Source organism: Boleophthalmus pectinirostris, unplaced genomic scaffold (genome assembly GCF_026225935.1).
Source record: "Boleophthalmus pectinirostris isolate CB_2022bp ecotype Guang Dong unplaced genomic scaffold, ASM2622593v1 HiC_scaffold_21, whole genome shotgun sequence".
NCBI classification, from domain to species: domain Eukaryota; kingdom Metazoa; phylum Chordata; class Actinopteri; order Gobiiformes; family Gobiidae; genus Boleophthalmus; species Boleophthalmus pectinirostris.
The window spans coordinates 16,399,137-16,416,708 of NW_026571175.1; the positions used below are offsets into that span (position 1 = coordinate 16,399,137).

General features: G+C 40.0%; 2 protein-coding genes across 3 annotated transcripts; both read left to right on the top strand.

Annotated features, from left to right (window-relative positions):
• Nucleotides 1-8,018: 8,018 nt before the first annotated feature.
• zbtb8b (zinc finger and BTB domain containing 8B) lies at nt 8,019-11,105 on the top strand. Of its 2 annotated transcripts, none has more exons than XM_020932751.2 (5): nt 8,019-8,090; nt 8,421-8,613; nt 8,875-9,745; nt 10,041-10,219; nt 10,612-11,105. In XM_020932751.2, the coding sequence occupies exons 2-5, from the start codon at nt 8,440-8,442 to the stop codon at nt 10,903-10,905; spliced, it is 1,518 nt and encodes a 505-aa protein (XP_020788410.1). In that variant the 5' UTR covers nt 8,019-8,090; nt 8,421-8,439; the 3' UTR covers nt 10,906-11,105. The 2 variants fall into 2 exon arrangements, with proteins under 2 accessions (XP_020788410.1, XP_020788412.1); XM_020932753.2 differs by having other exon boundaries at nt 8,050-8,169.
• Nucleotides 11,106-11,255: 150 nt separating this feature from the next.
• LOC110167273 (alpha-L-fucosidase 1) lies at nt 11,256-13,656 on the top strand. The gene is made up of 8 exons (XM_055157440.1): nt 11,256-11,745; nt 11,831-11,965; nt 12,026-12,163; nt 12,242-12,347; nt 12,421-12,621; nt 12,739-12,929; nt 13,077-13,176; nt 13,249-13,656. The coding sequence occupies exons 1-8, from the start codon at nt 11,402-11,404 to the stop codon at nt 13,381-13,383; spliced, it is 1,350 nt and encodes a 449-aa protein (XP_055013415.1). The 5' UTR covers nt 11,256-11,401; the 3' UTR covers nt 13,384-13,656.
• The last annotated feature ends 3,916 nt before the right edge of the window (nt 13,657-17,572 follow it).

Sequence of the window (17,572 nt, forward strand, 5' to 3'; positions counted from 1 at the left end):
GGATCATTGGCAGCCCCTATCTCTGGTTAGTTTTTTCTACATATTGTTAATAGATAATGAAATGCTGTACAATAGAAAGTTAGTAAGTAAAAAGCAAGATTACGCATATGTATAAGAAGAAATTGCAATCTGGTCATTTTACATCTTAAGACAGTGTAGCATCTGCTCAATTTCTTTTGTGAAGATGATTAGACTGAATGCCAAAGACTTAAGCACGTTTAGAATTCAAAGCAGGACTTTGGACTTGCCTGTAATTTTATCAGCCAATAACTCAAACAATGACTTGATCCCACAAAAGGAAAAAAAAAAGTGATGTTGTGCAAGTTATAAGTCCTCTTACAAGAAAAATGTAGTGAGAAAAACTAATTAAAAATCAATTAGGGATGGATTTCTACAGTATAAAACCAGCCTAAATTCCAACAGTTGTACTCAGCGGATGCCCAACTATTGGCTTGGCTTGGATTGGCATGGGAACTGGCAGCAGTGTGGAATGTCCTCTCCAGTGCCTTCCAGACTAAAGGGACAGTGGTTGATGGGACATGTACAGTAAGAATGCCTGGCTGTGCTGTCCTCTTGTCTTCTCCTCAAGATGGACGGTACACACACAGATCTACGACACATTCCACTGAGCCGGGACTGAGCCAGGGACTGTCCTTTGTGCGTTTATGGTCTTATTGGGCGGAATGAAGTGTTAATAAACTACTGACCACTGAATTAGACACAGTGCATACATCTAATCACAGACTGTCCATGTCAAATGCTACAGGTCTGTGTGAAATAACAAGAACAGACCTATAGGTATATTGTAGCAGCTGAGAAATAGAAGAAAAAAAACTTAGATTGGCCTTTACGCGAAATCTATGGAACTTGATTTGTTTATTGACATTCAAAGAATCAATATTTGTTATAATTACTATGCATATTGTTTTATTTTTCTAGTGTAGAGAAAATACTTTTATAACTCAAATGCAATGTTGAAGAAAAAAACAAGAAAGCTCCTTAAAAAGATCTCAGAATGATAGCACCTCATACTGTAGCTAACAGACAAATGTTTCATCATGTGTAATCAGTCTAAAGTCGTCATTAAGTTACACTTTATTGTCCCTGTTAGAAATTTTGTCTCCTGTATTTTCCTCTGGGATAACTTGTCAGGAGCAGCCTGAGGACTCATCTCCAGATCTTCAGCTAGGCTTGGAGGATTTGATCTATCGTTCATGTTTTGAGTTGATGTGGGAAAACTAAGTAGCTAACTAACTAGCACTAAGTAAACTGACAGAGACTTGAAAGACCCAGGAGTCAAACCCATAACCTTCTTGCTTTGAGGCGAGAGCGCTAGCTGCTCAGCCACCATGCCGCCACCCAAACGTCAAAAACAACTACCCAGAAATATTTAAAGTGTGCATTTTTGTCCCTACGTCAAATAGGTGCAAATCACCAAAAAGTGAGTGAAAAAATCAAGAGTCAGCTCTAACCCTCGCTCAAATTCTGGCACGATCTGCCCAAAAGACCTTCTTCTCCACCAAAGACATAGAGCAGCCTGGACAGAGCATTAAATGAGGATGGGCAAGCCTTCAACCAAGTGTGAAGTGAAAGATAAACTTTGTTCTCAGTGTGACAGTGCAGGTTTGTAAAGGGCTGTTTTGGGGACCCAGTGGACATGTGGACATGACCAACTACAACATTTTGATACCCCAGGGCTGCCAGTCACCTCCCTGTCCATCCGCTGCAGTGTGTGAAGTCAAACACTGAGCTAAGGGTGAGGGCAGCAGCAGAAGGGGTCTTTTGTGGCTGCAGAGTGGTCGCTCTTTCATGGCTGTTCCCACATACATACAGGCTGATGACTGGGACTGCTGTGGTGACTTTCGCTGGTGCCGAGCCCCAGACGGGACGGCGAGGGCCCCGAGAGCCACAGGCAGCCATTGTGCTGTCGCCGCGGAAACCAGCCTCTTTATGTCAGACATGTTTTTCTGTTTGTTTTCTTTTTTATGTCTTTAATGTGGGCTGTGGAGAATGTTTCCCCCTCATCTATCCCCCAGTACCGCCCCCCTCACCACCAATCTAACCCTCCAAGTCTTCCCCCTGGAGATTGTCATTTGTAAAGCTCTCCTCGTCCGACAGCCCGTATCTTTGCCGTGACGTGCTGCCCTCCCTCTCGCTCAGCTCCTTTTTATCTCCACTTCATGAGGTTTTGGCACAAGCTGGCACTTTCTCTTCCTGGATGAACTGAGAAAATAAATAAAACAATGTGCGCACATCTCTCAAAAACAACAAAACGCATCCCTGAAGAATTCTCCTTGTTCCCACGCTAAGCCAATTTTCCCTGACAAGATTAAAGAAGCTATATAAGAATCTGGTTGTGATTCGAGCGTGAAGAGGCCGAAGATGCCCCCAAGTCAAACAACAAACCTGCAAGAGCCAATGGTTGCTATATTTAAGCGCTTTAAAGAATGTCATTTGGTGCCATGACTCAAAGGCCCTTATCCATAATCACTTCATTCTGACTGTGCTCTTTCGCCACATCACAAGCCAATCTTTTATGAGGCCCAGGGAGAGATGGAGAAGAAAGGGAAAGTCAAAAATGAAACAACTCTGAGCTGATCCTGTGCGCGCCCTTCTCAGCCGTGCAGTGTGCACGTGGTGGCTTTATAACACTGCTAATATTAGCCACTTAACGACTTTCCCGCGTGCGCTTTGACTCGGAAGCTGGCTATCATTCAAACTTTATGGAAGGGACTAATTTTTATAGTGAGGAGTCGCTTCACTCCTACTGCTTTTATGTATGTTTCTAAAAATAGTTGGGTCTAAATCCTTAAATGTCTTTTAACTCTATGTCTGGAAGAGCCATACAAGATCATGGTAGCCTATAGGCTATGGCAAAAATGGTTCTACAAGTTGATGCACAAAAATAAAGTTTTCTTGTGTACATTTTTTTGTTTAATTAATTAATGAAATGAATAAATGAAATGAATGAATAAAAATGAATGAATTTCATGTAACAAATTGCATCCAGCATCAATAACAACATAATACTTACATAGTACATAGTATTTCAGCGTATCTAAACTAAACCCGTTTTCTCCTTCACCTCTTTTCCCTCATTCAAACTACTGATAAGATCATCCTTTTTAATAATAGTTTCTCTTCTATATCTGTATTTGCCTTGATTTACATAATTTGCATTATTATATGTTAGAATTTAACTTATTAACTTATCTCAATAGCCAATATCATTAACAAACATCAAAAAGTCATACACACTGTTATAGCAAAAACTCCCTCACGGTAACAGACAGAATTTTATGCTGGTAGTCTTTTTTGGACACAGTTTAAGATCCTCATTCAGAAAAAAAATCCTGGTCAAACTACATATTTTTTAAAAGTATATTTTGTAGGAAAGGAAGTACAAAAGTTTTTTTTTGTTTTTTTTTAATGATAGACTAATGCTTAACTTGTGTAAAGGGTAGTGTAGTGTCTGTAGTGTTTAGTGGCACAGAGATGCCTCACAGCACGAAGGTCCCAGGCTGTTTGGGCCTATTGTGTGAATTTAACCTCCTTCCTACAAAAAATATTCTTTTGTACTCCTGATAATTAGAAATAGCAGCTTCACGGTCACCAGTGCCACTTCTTGGTCTGTTGTATATAAACTCCCCCTGAAGTTTTAATGACCAGTTTATACTTCTGCATGACAAATACATAGTCCAATCTGGCTGTGCCCCCAGAAGATCCCTGAGCACACTCACAAAGCCCTCAGATAGTTGGTGCATCCTCCCTGCAGTCTGCCTGCTCCTGACAGGCTCTCACTGCACAAATCCCTCTTATAAGTTTACACCTCAGATTAGGCCTTATCATTCAAACATCCAGGCAACACCTCGCTCTGACGGCAGCCCCCGAGAGCAGCCATAAGCCCCTAAAACCCACATAAAAACCTGCCGCCACCAAACCACCGGGTCATTTTTAGCATTCCTAGAAGAGGATTATGGTGAGTGTGCAAGAAAAGACAGGAGAGAATGATAGACGAGGCTGCAGCATGCAACAGCAAATAATATGAGATACAGAGTGGAGAATCTTACACAACCAAGCCACATTTTATGTACATTACAACTTTCCCCAAGACAACAGGGTTTTGACAGAAATAAAGGATGATCTACACTCTACAAGATGTTTGTTAAATCCCTCAGTCGTCCAGGTAGAATCCATGGCAAAGGAGAAATTCTAATTTGTCAACTGGACAAAAGTTTATTCAGTTCTGACCAGAACTGAAGAAGCAGCTTGGATGAGCTGCGAAACGTGTTCGACCAAAATAAACTTTTGTCCAGGCAAATTTGAATTTCTCCTTTGCCATACACTCTACAAGATTTACATGATTCAGCAGCTATGAGAGAATATAAAGTGCTATGAGATGGTAGATATTTCCTCAGACCCTAGTGGATGTCAGATGTTGTTCTCCAGGTATTTTATTTTTTATGCTCTAGGAAAACAATCTTGAACACGACTGGAAGACTAGTCTACATATCAGCTTTTAGCGTGATGGGAAAACTGGAGCACTCAGTGGAGAAGGAACCACCTAAAGCTTAATATTTTACAAAAATGAAATACCGAACATGTTTTTGGAGAGGTTTGCTCATAAAATTATATAAAAAGCATCAAAACAAGCAAACAAGTTTTTAACAGCAGTTTCCCCCTATATTTTAACAATATAAATTCTTGTCAGCCCTTCCCTTACATATTTTACCACTGGGTCACTTGTGTGTGCTTTACATGCATGTTGTTGCACTCAAATATGCTGTCACTCTTTGAAACAGAAACTAGTTTGAGGTCAAGTTGGCTGCATATAGCCTGGTTGAAGTCTTTGATGTGAGCAGCGGAAATGTGGCAAAGACAGTCAGCTCTGCCGGAAGTGTGTGGTGTGGGACGCCTTCATAGACTGACTCTAAATATACAATAATCAAAAGGCTGGCAGTATGTATTTCTGGATGTGATAGCTTGAGGAAAAGGGGTAGACGTCTCCGAATCAGCTAATTATAGATAACATGTCTAGCCAGAAGTCATACAAGAAAGTAGAACAAATTTAAAAGTTAAGCTCAAGAAAACGTCAGATCAGGTACTCATGTCCAAGACCCTGGTCCTCAATCTAGAAAAGAGTACCAGCTTCTGTGAGGTGGCCTCCTGCCAAGTTGTTCTACTGCCTTGAATAACTGATTAACTTTCCATTTAAAGACTTCAACTCAGTTTGCTTAAGGCCTTTGTTTTTTTTGGACAGCCTCTAGTCGCAACAACCGCAATAATACAGAAAGAAAGTCTGAAATAAGGATTGTGAATTAAACATTGCTTAGACTTTTTTAACTTTTCCAATGTATTAAAGAGCATTAGTAATTCCCCAGTGCCTCTGAATGCCCATAAGACACACCACAAAAGAAAACATGATTCACGTTCAAACATGCATAGATCTTTTTTACAGTCTTGCACGCATACACACACACAAACACACGCACACACTTTAAGGCTCTGCTCTGTGCCTGGCTCCACCACAGCGTCCACCACACTGCCTCTCTCAGCTCTTTGATCCCCAGTCGAGGGTCCTCTCCGCGGTGCCTCCGTCTGAATTCCACGGATTCTGGTATAATTCAAACGTTTCACGCCACATACTTGGTCCCCCCCAGGAGACAGTGGCGGGGATGGAAAAATGCCACTGCTGTCCCCGACCTCCATTGTCCCTTATAGTCTTTAATCAGGCCCTCTCTGTGGCCTGCCTTGCCACCGTGGTGCGTTGTCTCCGCCTGGGAAAATGCCGAGCTAAGTGGCTGTTATGTGCCGAGGCAAAATCCGCAAAAGAGACCCGGAGATCTTAGTGCCATCCCTACAGCTCTCACAATAAGCATGTCTGAACCAACTCCACATATCACTACATTTATTTATTTTGACGACTGTTATGGTAATCACAGGCAACTAAGATTGCAAAGTATAAAGCATTATTTATTTGGTGCTTAAGAGCTTTAGGGGGTAAGTTTGTATGTTTGGTTATGACAGAAGTGTACAGAGGGAGTTTCCTGAACTTACTGTGTGTCAACAAGTGATCAAAACAAAAGCATATTGTTTCCAGAGAATATTAGGACTATAATTCCCCTTTGTCATTAGTACCACCTTAGCTACCTTTCAGGACACAGTACTTACTCACAGTCCTTACCCTGTACTGCTGAGTGGCTAGAACTCAGGAGGCCACAGACTTGCAGGTTTGATTTCCGGACAGATGGAGCTCTTCTGGGCGGAGTTTGCATGCTCTCCATGTTTCCTCTGGACGCCCTTCTCTCCACATGAACCTAAAACATGCAAAATAAGCAAAGTCATCCAGATAATCCTGAGTCTGACTAAGGTTGGCTCAACTCCTGACAATGATGGTTCAAATGCAGAGGTTGTATTTTCCTGTAAGGGGGAAATACATACGCTAAATTTAACTTTACTTTACATTAGAGGTTTTCTATGTCAAAAAGTGCATCAGGGTTGTTTAGCTGTGAACAAAACACAGGTCAGTCGGCTGTTCTCGCGTAATAACAAACAATCTTACTTTATATGGCTTTACAATTAGTGCCTGCATGCGTGAATACTCTTTTACGGGGTGTTGTAAATGTCATTTTCAAAAGACAGCCAGTGCACAGACTCATGTACGCCTACCCAGTGGTTTCTTCTGGCCACCACGAAGTCTTTGTATTTTGCTCTTGTGCCATGGGAAAATATCTAACACAAATAAGATGCTCCAGCTCCAAGCACTGTGAGGGCGCGGTGCAAAATCTAAAGAAACTGCTTGTTTACTCATGCCATGTCTGAAAATAAAAAGGGAACTATTTTCACTTCAAAATCAAACCCAAATAAACAAGGGCTCTTGAGCAGAGGTTGTGGGCAGAGCGAGCCGCCTGTGGTTGAAGCATGGTGGCGATGGAATGAAAAGAAGCCAATATTCTTTCCCCATCGCATTATTATTTTCATCATTGTCATCATTAGTCATAAAGGGTCCCAGCACATGCTTTTAATTAATAGATGAAATGGGGACAGAGGCAGCCATTACTACAAATCAAGTATGTAGGAAATAATGCAAATGTAAATCATTATTTTTGACAGGGCTGGCGCTGAGGCGGCCACCCTGTGGAGAAAACTTCTTTGAACCACTTGAATTTGAGATCTCTTTGGTCATGTCCCATAGCTCATGACCATGGTAAAAGTAGGAACAAATCTTGACAGGCTCAGGTTCAGGAGGCTCCTCCATCTCTTATACAACAACCTGGAGCCAGAAATAATTATTGCATTATCTTTATCTAATGCATTTCTCGATCAACAGTCCCCAATTTAAAGGTGCACTCTGTAACTTTTCTGGTGGAGGGCCCATCATCTGTTTGTCTGTTTGGAGATATTATTGCTTTACCAAGAATGTTCCACAGTATAACATTTACCTTACCTCTCAATGGTGATGAGGGGTGACTCAGGTGAAGTTACAAATCAGATATGTCGAGAGGCAATTGAAAGAATGCCAGTTTCTTAATAAAAACACTCATAACCTAATTGAATAAAGATAGACAAGTTTAATGCCATCCCGAGGAACATGGTAACAGTGTATGCAGGTGTTGGGCCCTCCAAAAGAAAAAAATACACAGTGCCCCTTTAAAAAAGCACTTGAGTACACTGATCTTCTAACTGCTTCATTTTACATTTTGCAAAGCTACTTAGCCTATGCCCATAGATATTGAACAGCTCAATATTTACATTCAATATCTATGGCCTGTGCCTACAAACACTGCATTAGCCTTTAGCCTTTAGTTTACATATTTGTAAATAGGTGATTAGACTTAAACTTACGATGGAGAAAGCCCACTCAAAATATATTAGAACATTTAACACATACCTATGATCTTATTTTTAATAAACTCGTACCTCGACCTTCTGACTTCTGGATTATTCCCCCTGACTGTTGACTGCACCACGGGCCAGCAGAGGGCAGCACTTCATGAGCCAGCGCACATGAAAACCCAAAAACCACCGACAGTAAGCGGAAGTGACCGTCCTGATTTGGGTCAACAACAGAGCGGAGCTGGATGTGTGATGTGGGTATTAAAGAAAAAAAAATTGCCATTAATATATATGCCATGCTTTTTATATAGATCTCAGTCACAAGTAAAACAGGTAAGATTAAACGTAGATGTATTTTAATAATAGATGCAATGTAAGTAAGCATATGATCGGTAAATCAAGCTTTAATCGGTCCGAGTCAGTAACTGTTCTGCTTTAGAGGCTAACAATAGATCTTCTTTGCCATCCACAACTACGGGATGTTGTTGTTAAAGTTATTTTTTAATGGTGTAAAATTTGAGCTTAAACTGACTGACATAGCCATCTATAACCGTCTAAAGTTTACATTTCTTTGTTGTTGACAGAAGCCGGAGGGGATTAAATATGGAAGTCCCCTGCTACCTCCCTAGGCTTGTGGCTGACCTAAACGAACAGCGCAAACGGGACTTTTTCTGTGACTGCAGTATTCTTGTGGAGGGTCGTGTGTTTAAAGCCCATCGCAATGTACTGTTTGCAGGCAGCGGCTACTTCCGAGCTCTTCTGGTGCACTTCATACAGGTAAGTTGATGGTTTCTCTTCTCCGTACATTATTATTATTATTATTGGGTGACTACAACAAATTCTTAACAAATGTCTATAAGTTGGGCCGGACTCACCTTAACAGATCGTTATGGTTATTGTAATGACAAATCTTAATACACTTGTAATGTTTTTCTTATGTTTATTAGTATTGATGTATTCTTTTAGTAAGTGACAGCTCATCATCATAGTAGTTTTTGTGCAACCACAGGAACGAAAATGTACATTCTTTGTTTACAGGACAGCAGTCAGCGCCACTGCACGGCCTCACTAGATATAGTCACAGCTGATGCTTTTACAATTATCCTGGACTTTATGTACTCTGGTCGCCTAGACCTACACCGCAACAATGTCATTGAGGTGATGTCTGCAGCAAGCTACCTGCAGATGACTGATTTGGTGAACTTCTGTAAAGACTATATCAACTCCTCTTTGGAAATTTGCAACAAGGAGAGGGAAAGAAATGCTGGCAAGGAGCGTCAGGCAAAAGACAAATCAGATTCTCAAGCAGTGACCAACTCCACTGGTCCAATAATCAATGCATCTCAAATGGAAGATGACGAAACTGACCATGGAGCAACCCAAAGTGGATCATCTGCTAAAACTCTCCCGTCCTTATCTAACAATAGCCCAGCAGGATCCAGCCGAGAAGTGGACAGCAACTTCCATATTCAAGAAGATTTTAGAGAAGAAAGACACAAAGAAAATACAGATCAAACTAACCTCTCATCCTCCTCATCCTCTGCCATGACCCCAGAGCTTGTAAACCCTAAAATAGAATATGACCCTGATGAACCAGTGCTCATCGAGTCCCCTGACCCTAAAATGATGGCTTCATACACTCCCCAGCCTCATCACAGTCTTCATAACAGACTCCTTCCATCATCGCCACACAATGAGCGGTCTCCTTACAGTCCTACGTTCAATGCCCGTCACTTGATAGAAATGCTGGCGAGAGGTGAAGGCCCTGTCCCCATTGTAGAGAGGGATAGTCCACGTTTTGCCCCGGGACTAGACGGGGGCCCAGGGGGGAGCAGAATGGATGATGGGTTGAGTTTTGTGGGATCGACCATGATGGAGGCTCATGGTGATTGGCTTGGAGAGGACACAGGTAAAATCTACCTAATTATGATTGTACTTTAGTTTTTAAGTTCATGACAATTTCTGACCACCCAAAGCAGGTTATTATACTACACTGAAATTTTGACTGTCTTTAATCAGAACTAGTAATTTTATTTTTTATTGGTAGTTACTGATGAATAAAGACTTGGAGTATAGCACTATACATATAATTGCAGTTTTGGAGATTTGTTGATCATGATTGCAACACTTAAACCAATGTTAATATTTAGTGATTAAGCCACTGCAAAAGAAATCAGCATTTTTATGTCACTTTCCTCCTGCAGGTGATAGCCTAGTAGTGCAGGTGAAACTCCACAAGTGCCCATTCTGCCCCTACACGTCCAAACAAAAGGGGATTTTGAAGAGGCATATCCGCAGTCACACAGGGGAGCGTCCGTTTCCCTGTCCGCTGTGTGGCAAAAGGTTCACAAGACAAGAGCACCTACGGAGTCATGCTTTCAGTGTAAGAATTCATTATGCGTTACAATGCACCGGTGAAATCCTGTAAATACTTAATTCACATTCGCCTTGTCTTATAACATTACTATTTCAGTAAGATATGATCAGCTTCATGACATCAAACTTGAAGTAAAAGTCACATACAGCCATGTACATACCTTTACATTTAGGGGTACTTTTTCGGAATTTTGAATTTAAATGACTTTTTTCATTTGTTGCAACTAATATTTTTTAGTTCTTACCGTCATATTTTGGCCTTTTCAAATCAACTGAATAACATTTGACATGCCCACTGAACTCAACACATTTTTATGTAGTCTAAATATAAGAACAAAATATGATCAGTTGCCACTAGTTTATGTTTTGTTTTTGTTACTTTCTTTCCTCTACTGGTAGGTTCACAAAGATTGCTGGCCTGTGTCCTGCAAAAGCTGTAGGAGGACATTCACTGGATCTGCCGTGACTTCAGGTCTGAAGCGGTATGGTCTCTGTGACAGCTGTAACTGTGTGACAACCACAAATGAAGACTCTGGGCACCCTGTCAACCATGCAGAGGCAGGGGAGCGGCCAGATGGGGGCGCCGACTGGTCCAGTTTTATGGATGATGTGGAGGAGGTGGAGGTGGGCCGAGTGGAGGACCTTGTGGACAGGCAGCTTGCTGGGGTCTGTTCAGATGTTGGCCCCGTGTAATGTAAAGAATATTAATAAAATAATGTCTTCATGTAATGGGTAAAGGATGTTAATTATGACTTATTCATTCTATCATGTGGATTAACTTTTTTTTTTTTTTTTTAAGTATAGCGCAATTAATAAATTTGTAATCTGTGTTTGCGATATACTTGTCATAATTTATTGATTTTTACACTGGTTTTTCGCTGTAAATTAATACATGTCTATTTATTAAATAATATTGTGTGATCTATGTTCACTTATTAGATGTTTAATTTTATTTCTCCATAGCAATGGTTATTTTAACTACACACGCCTACGTATAGTCACGTGACTGTTGTGATGACACGTGACATGCAGACGCCAAGTAAACCAGGAAGAAAAGTGAATGAACTCGTGATCTTGCTTAACGTCTGTCTGAATAAGGAAACTGTTCTCTTAATGTCGCTGAATAACGTACGTTTTAATATTTTAACGCGAATGTAATTCCCCGAAGGAGGAAATCCAAGCGCGCAAGATGTTTTTCGCAGTAGTGCTCCTCTTTGTCTCCGGTGTTGTGGCAACCGAGGCTCGGTATTCAGCAGACTGGACTAGCTTGGACGCGAGACCTCTGCCCGCCTGGTATGATGAAGCCAAGCTGGGCATCTTTGTGCACTGGGGAGTGTTTAGTGTGCCTGCTTTCGAAAGTGAGTGGTTCTGGTGGCACTGGCAGGGACAGCAACCTCCGGATCCCAAATGTGTGAGCTTTATGTCCAAGAACTACCCCCCAGGGTTCAGCTACCCAGATTTTGCTCCTCAGTTTCACGCGCAGTTCTTTGACCCTGATCAGTGGGCTGACATATTCAAGGCTTCGGGTGCAAAGTGAGCCCATATATCTATTTGTACAGCACAGTTTTTACTTCCTGCTTTGCAAATGCAAGTCACATGATGTTACCTGATTGAACAGGTATGTGGTTCTGACCTCTAAACACCATGAAGGCTTCACTACGTGGGGTTCACCATTCTCCTGGAACTGGAACTCTGTGGACACTGGCCCTCACAGAGACCTGGTAGGGGACCTGGGGGAGGCGGTCCGAAACAGGTAAGAGTTTTGGGCTTTAAGGCTTTGCTCAGTGTGTACAATAAACACATGTTCTTTTAGGTCTCTTCACTATGGATTGTACAACTCCTTGTTTGAGTGGTTCCACCCACTCTATCTGATTGACAAAAAAAATGGCTTCAAGACCCAGGAGTTTGTTGTAAACAAGCTGCTCCCAGAGATGTACAACTTGGTTGTGAGGTTTGTTAGACACCCTTGTTACAAATACAATTACATTACATTATAAATATTCTATGTATAATTTTCTTTGTCCCACAGGTACAAACCTGAGGTGATCTGGTCTGATGGGGACTGGGAGGCACCGGACACATACTGGAACTCCACTGCGTTTTTGGCTTGGCTCTACAATGACAGTCCAGTCAAAGTATGAGCACACAGTGGCATTAATTGTTTATAACTGAGGGAATATTCTTTATAGTAATAATGTATTGTTTTAGGACACCGTTGTGACCAATGACAGATGGGGAGCAGGCTGTGCCTGTAAACATGGAGGTTACTATAACTGTGAGGATAAGTACACTCCAGGGCAGCTGCCCAAACACAAGTGGGAGAAGTGTACATCTGTGGACACACACTCATGGGGTTATAGAAAAAACATGAGGCTCAATGAACTCATGGACTTGCCCACTATCATAAAGGTATATGTGTTCAATAGAACAGAAACATTAACTTTGTTTGTGGTTACATTTTGCCAGAATGATACAAATATTGAATGCTCATGCAATACTTAAGTTATGGAGGTTATCTCATTGCAGGACCTGGTTCAAACTGTGGCTCTGGGTGGTAACTACCTGCTGAACATAGGTCCCACTGCAGACGGGACCATCCCACCTGTATTTGAGGAGAGACTCAGGGGGGTTGGATCCTGGCTACAAACCAATGGAGAAGCTATCTATGCTTCAAAACCCTGGAGGGTCCAGAATGAGAATTCCACTCTACCAGTCTGGTAATACTGCTGTACAATATGAGTGTAATTAGACGGTCTAATTTACTTGTAATTAATTAAGGCACCGTGACAATGAAACAGTCCTAATTTGCAAGCTGAAGAATAGACTAAGATTTATTCAAATTTTTCTTGTGCTTGTTTTTTAAGGTTTACATCTAAAGATACCACTGTGTATGCAATTGTGACAATCAAGCCTCCTAAGTCTATTATGCAACTGTTGGCTCCCAAAACTTCAATAAAGACCAAGGTAAATGATCTGCTAATATAACGTTGTAAATTATATATTAACCAGTGTATTACACACATCTTTCTTGTCCAGGTGACTCTACTGGGGAATCCTAAGCCTCTGGCCTGGTCTCCTGTGCTCCCTAGCGCTGGCCTCACTATCCTCCTGCCTGAGCTCCCAGACACTCCGGGACAGGCCTGGACTCTCAAACTAGAGGGTGTTCAGTAGATGTTTGACCATACAAACCCTACAACTCAGGTTTACATTCTTAAGCAAAAATTGCACTTTTCTGGTTTATGGGACTAATTGCTTAAGAATCTTTATCTATCTATAACACAATTTTACATTCATTATTCATATTTTATGAAGGGGTTTGGTAAGAATTATGAATGAAATTTCCACACCGAAACTCAAATGGAATATTTTTCTTTTCATCTACTTCTATTTATTTCTTATTTTTATATAATTTTAAATGAGGAAATAAATTTAAAGTGAAAGTAATAGATTTTCAGTGTTTTCTTATTTTAGTTGTATATAATTGTTGAATTGAAGAATCTTACTGCATAATTGTGTTACCATCACTGCTGATTGAAGGTGGTTATGTAATATAAACAACGGAATGGTTTTATTTCTACATGGGATAAACAAAAAACACACACCATCTCATTAACTCGCTAAAATAGCTTTATAATAATCATTATAATAGTAATAATAATATTAACCATTAGAAAATGTTTGAACAACATTGACAGTGTTACATTCTGTGTTAGGATAAACCACATCACAGTGTGCCATCTCTCTGGGCTTTAGCAACACATCCAGATCAAGAATTCATACAAGGAGTCATTTCTATGTACAAAATGAGCAGAACAAACAAGTGGATGCTTTACTGCCTCAGCAAAGTGCATCATGTCAACACACTCACATCAGGATGGTTTCATGCACTGTGTGTCCACTGTGGATTCGCACATGTTCAGATCTATGGCATCACTATTGCTATGTGCTCCACTCAACTCATAATGAACATGTTATGTACAGTATGTGTCTTGGCACTGAGTAAAATATGTATAAAACATAAGAAACTCAAAGAGAGGCTGAGCTGAAGCTGTATCAAACCCGTCTAAAATCAAGGTGTTAAGTGAGAGAGAGCATGGAGGAGTGGATGTGAGGGCTTGGAGCTGCTACATTTAAGAGTAGAATAGCAGAGAGGAGAGTCTGTTCTGCTTACAGAGACACAGTCATGAGTTTGAATGTTCATGTCCTACTGTCTGTAGCCTGCCCATCATTAGACTGTTCATCGTTGATCCAAAGTTTTCCATAGTTTCCAGAAGACTCTTTTATCCACATTTTATAGCAGCAATGTGAAACCCACACAACTGTCCCTTCAATACAGAATCATGGCAACACTGTTAAAGCCAACCAGAGTGATGACAATAAATAATTATTTTAACCATAATAACAACTGTATAGTAATAACAATATGTATTAGTGAGAAGAGCAATGTCCAGATATTTACACATTTGTAAACACGATGGTGGCAGGGGCTGTTGTAATTACACAGTAATCAGTTGTTTGTGATCCACAGGTTTACCCTTCTACACTGTAAAAAACAGACTCACTGTAAAACATTACAGTAAAACTACATGAGACAGAAGTGCGACAGGCACACTGAAATTATAATTCTTCTAAGTTTAGTTGATTAATATAGGAAAGGGTTCTGCTTATATAATTTGATAAGAACTCTAGAACAACAACTCTGTACTCCAGCAAAAAATTTGGCTAGTTGTGAAACTCATTTTATATAGATTCAGTGCACACGATCAGACATTTCAAACATGTTTTATTTATGATAATGATGGCTCACAGTTACTTAAAATGCAGGTATTAAAGAACTTAAAAATAACAAAATATTGTAATCACCATGCAAGACATTTATGGTAACTACATCTTTGTGTACTGAATGTATATAACGGCATGTGTTTCACATTTTTACTTTAGCCTAACAATATGCTATTTCCTGGCCTAAATAAGTCCAGTTAGGACTTTTTTGAGTGTCTGAAAATAAAAAGCAATCCACACCAAGATCATTTATGTAAATAAAATCATATACTTGTAGATATGATCAATTTTGTGATTTTTAATAAATACACCATTATAGTTACACAGTTTGTAGACATATGAATTGGCTACAGTTGCACCTTTGATCCATATCTTGATTTACTGCTTCTCCAAAAATGGCTACAATATAAGGTCTGTGCTTGAATGTAATGTGAGAGCGCCCTCTAGTGAAAGGCAACCACTTCACCAGTTTAGGTTGAGTGGTGTTGGACAACCCCCTGAGGACAGAGGCCTATAATCGGAGCTGGACTCACTACTGCTAGAAAAGTGAGGTACTCAGAAGAAGTCCACATAACTGTCACACTGTGGGCCCATATATTCCAACATTACTAATGAATGAAAACCACAAGATGGTCCTGGCATCTTCCAATTGGTGTTTCCAGTCAATATTGGCCAAAAAGCATCATATTGATTAAAACTGATGGAAGTGAAGAAGTCTAGAGTCCTTCACAGAGGGGTAACAGTACAATAGCAGGTCTTTGTGCTTTACTTGTTGAGGGCAACCACCAATGAGATGTCAGAAGAAAAAGAAATACAGTGAATTATGACAAGGCTGCCTAGCAACCCCCCATTGCTTTGAATGAACAGACCGTACGTCAGTATTTCAGTTTGAAGGTCTGAAGTCCTCAGTGGATACAAAGACTCTGTAGAATACAGTATCTGTAAAATTTAAGTATTTTTTTCAATTCCACAAAAAATACAAAATTTCTCTTTTTTAATGAAAATTTTCTAAGGCGATTGCCATAAAACATGCAATGATAATTTCTGCCAGTCTGACTATTGCACGTGGGAGTGAGGGAAACTGTTATGGTTATGTCAGATACAATAAAAACATTTTTAGTTAACAATATTTTCATATAATGTTTCATATGTACATTTCTTTCTATAGTGTAAACTGAAACCTCCGGCTGGTTAGGCACATGTAGTTGGTTCTAAAGAAGGACAGAAGAGGTTATAGTTACAGAACCAGACAGTATCATATAGTAGGCCTAGGGAGAAACATACTTGGCAAACTCTACTCTTTTGCCAAAAGTACCCTGTGACCCAATGCATCAAAAACCTAAAAGAAATCCAGTATTAACTGTTTTCAGGATATGCCACACAGCTGTAGAATTACACAAGGCTATTAGAATCTATCATAATATTTCACATTTGATATATGCTTTTTGTACATAGACTGTACTAATCTAAAAATTATGTTATAAAATATACATCTGCCATTAAAATATCCCATTTCCCAACATGTTTCAAATCTTAGAAAAAGAAAAGAATCATGCTTAACAGTTCCTCCTTAATCTCTTAAACATGGCTAATTTTGGACTATTTTAGTTACCACCTCTCACTGCACACACACATGTACACACACAATCCTATAATAATGTTCTCAAGAATATGGTACTTCATTTAGAAATACCCCTCTCAAAAGCTCGGAAAATCATGCTACATGATTTGTTGTTAAAAAATACAATTAAGTGATGTAAGGAAGAAAAGAAACACCAATACAGGCAACACTCAAAAAACTCATTGATGATTATAACTAAACCATTAAAAGAAAAAAGTATTCTCATCAATTTTTAAGCATCACATTGGATATGAACTATGCCATCAGTGTGTTGCTGCTAGCTGCACATAGACTGTGTGCCTGTGCCTATGACAAAAAACATATGAGACATAGGGAAGCATCCACTTCATTCAAATGACCAATAAAATTATTGTTATTATTGTTTATACCAGATGTCATCTCATTTGGTAAGGATTCACATGATAACACTGTACAATACAGTGTAGACAATACTATAGCCTAATGCTTGGTGATGGACAGCTTTTCAATGTTTACTGTCTATCACAGCTAGTCTGCAGTCATTCCTTGATTACTGTAGACAACCATGTCTTCATTGCTATAAATTGGCTATAGATTCTCCCAAAAGCTATTAAGTAAAGCGCATTTTTAAAGTGACGAAAGGGATGCTTTTAAAGAATTCAAGTTGGTGAAATCATTGTAACAAAGGCATTCTCTCCTTTCGCTAAACACATAATAGAAAAAGTATTGACTTAACCAATGTTAATGGGTGTTTTGTTAATATCATCTTCGCTCATGGCTGTTTAGCAGGCTGTATAGATTCCTGCCTGAGGTGGAAAGAACATTTTTTGGAGCCACTCCAGTCGGTCTGGGTCCTTACATGACCACTAGGTGGCACAAAAGTATCACAGTGAAATGGGGGCATCTTCGGTTATGTCCTGAAAAGTCACTGTAATCTATTCCCCACCCTGGAACACTGAAACTTCTAAAAGACTACAT

Excerpts from the sequence above, each read along its gene's own strand:
- zbtb8b (XM_020932751.2), top strand. The coding sequence starts at position 8,440 with ATGGAAGTCCCCTGCTACCTCCCTAGGCTTGTGGCTGACCTAAACGAA. Across the intron at positions 8,614-8,874 it reads TTCTGGTGCACTTCATACAG|GACAGCAGTCAGCGCCACTG; the intron begins GTAAGTTGATGG and ends CTTTGTTTACAG. Across the intron at positions 9,746-10,040 it reads TTGGCTTGGAGAGGACACAG|GTGATAGCCTAGTAGTGCAG; the intron begins GTAAAATCTACC and ends TTCCTCCTGCAG.
- LOC110167273 (XM_055157440.1), top strand. The coding sequence starts at position 11,402 with ATGTTTTTCGCAGTAGTGCTCCTCTTTGTCTCCGGTGTTGTGGCAACC. Across the intron at positions 12,164-12,241 it reads ATGTACAACTTGGTTGTGAG|GTACAAACCTGAGGTGATCT; the intron begins GTTTGTTAGACA and ends TTTGTCCCACAG. Across the intron at positions 12,930-13,076 it reads AATTCCACTCTACCAGTCTG|GTTTACATCTAAAGATACCA; the intron begins GTAATACTGCTG and ends TTGTTTTTTAAG.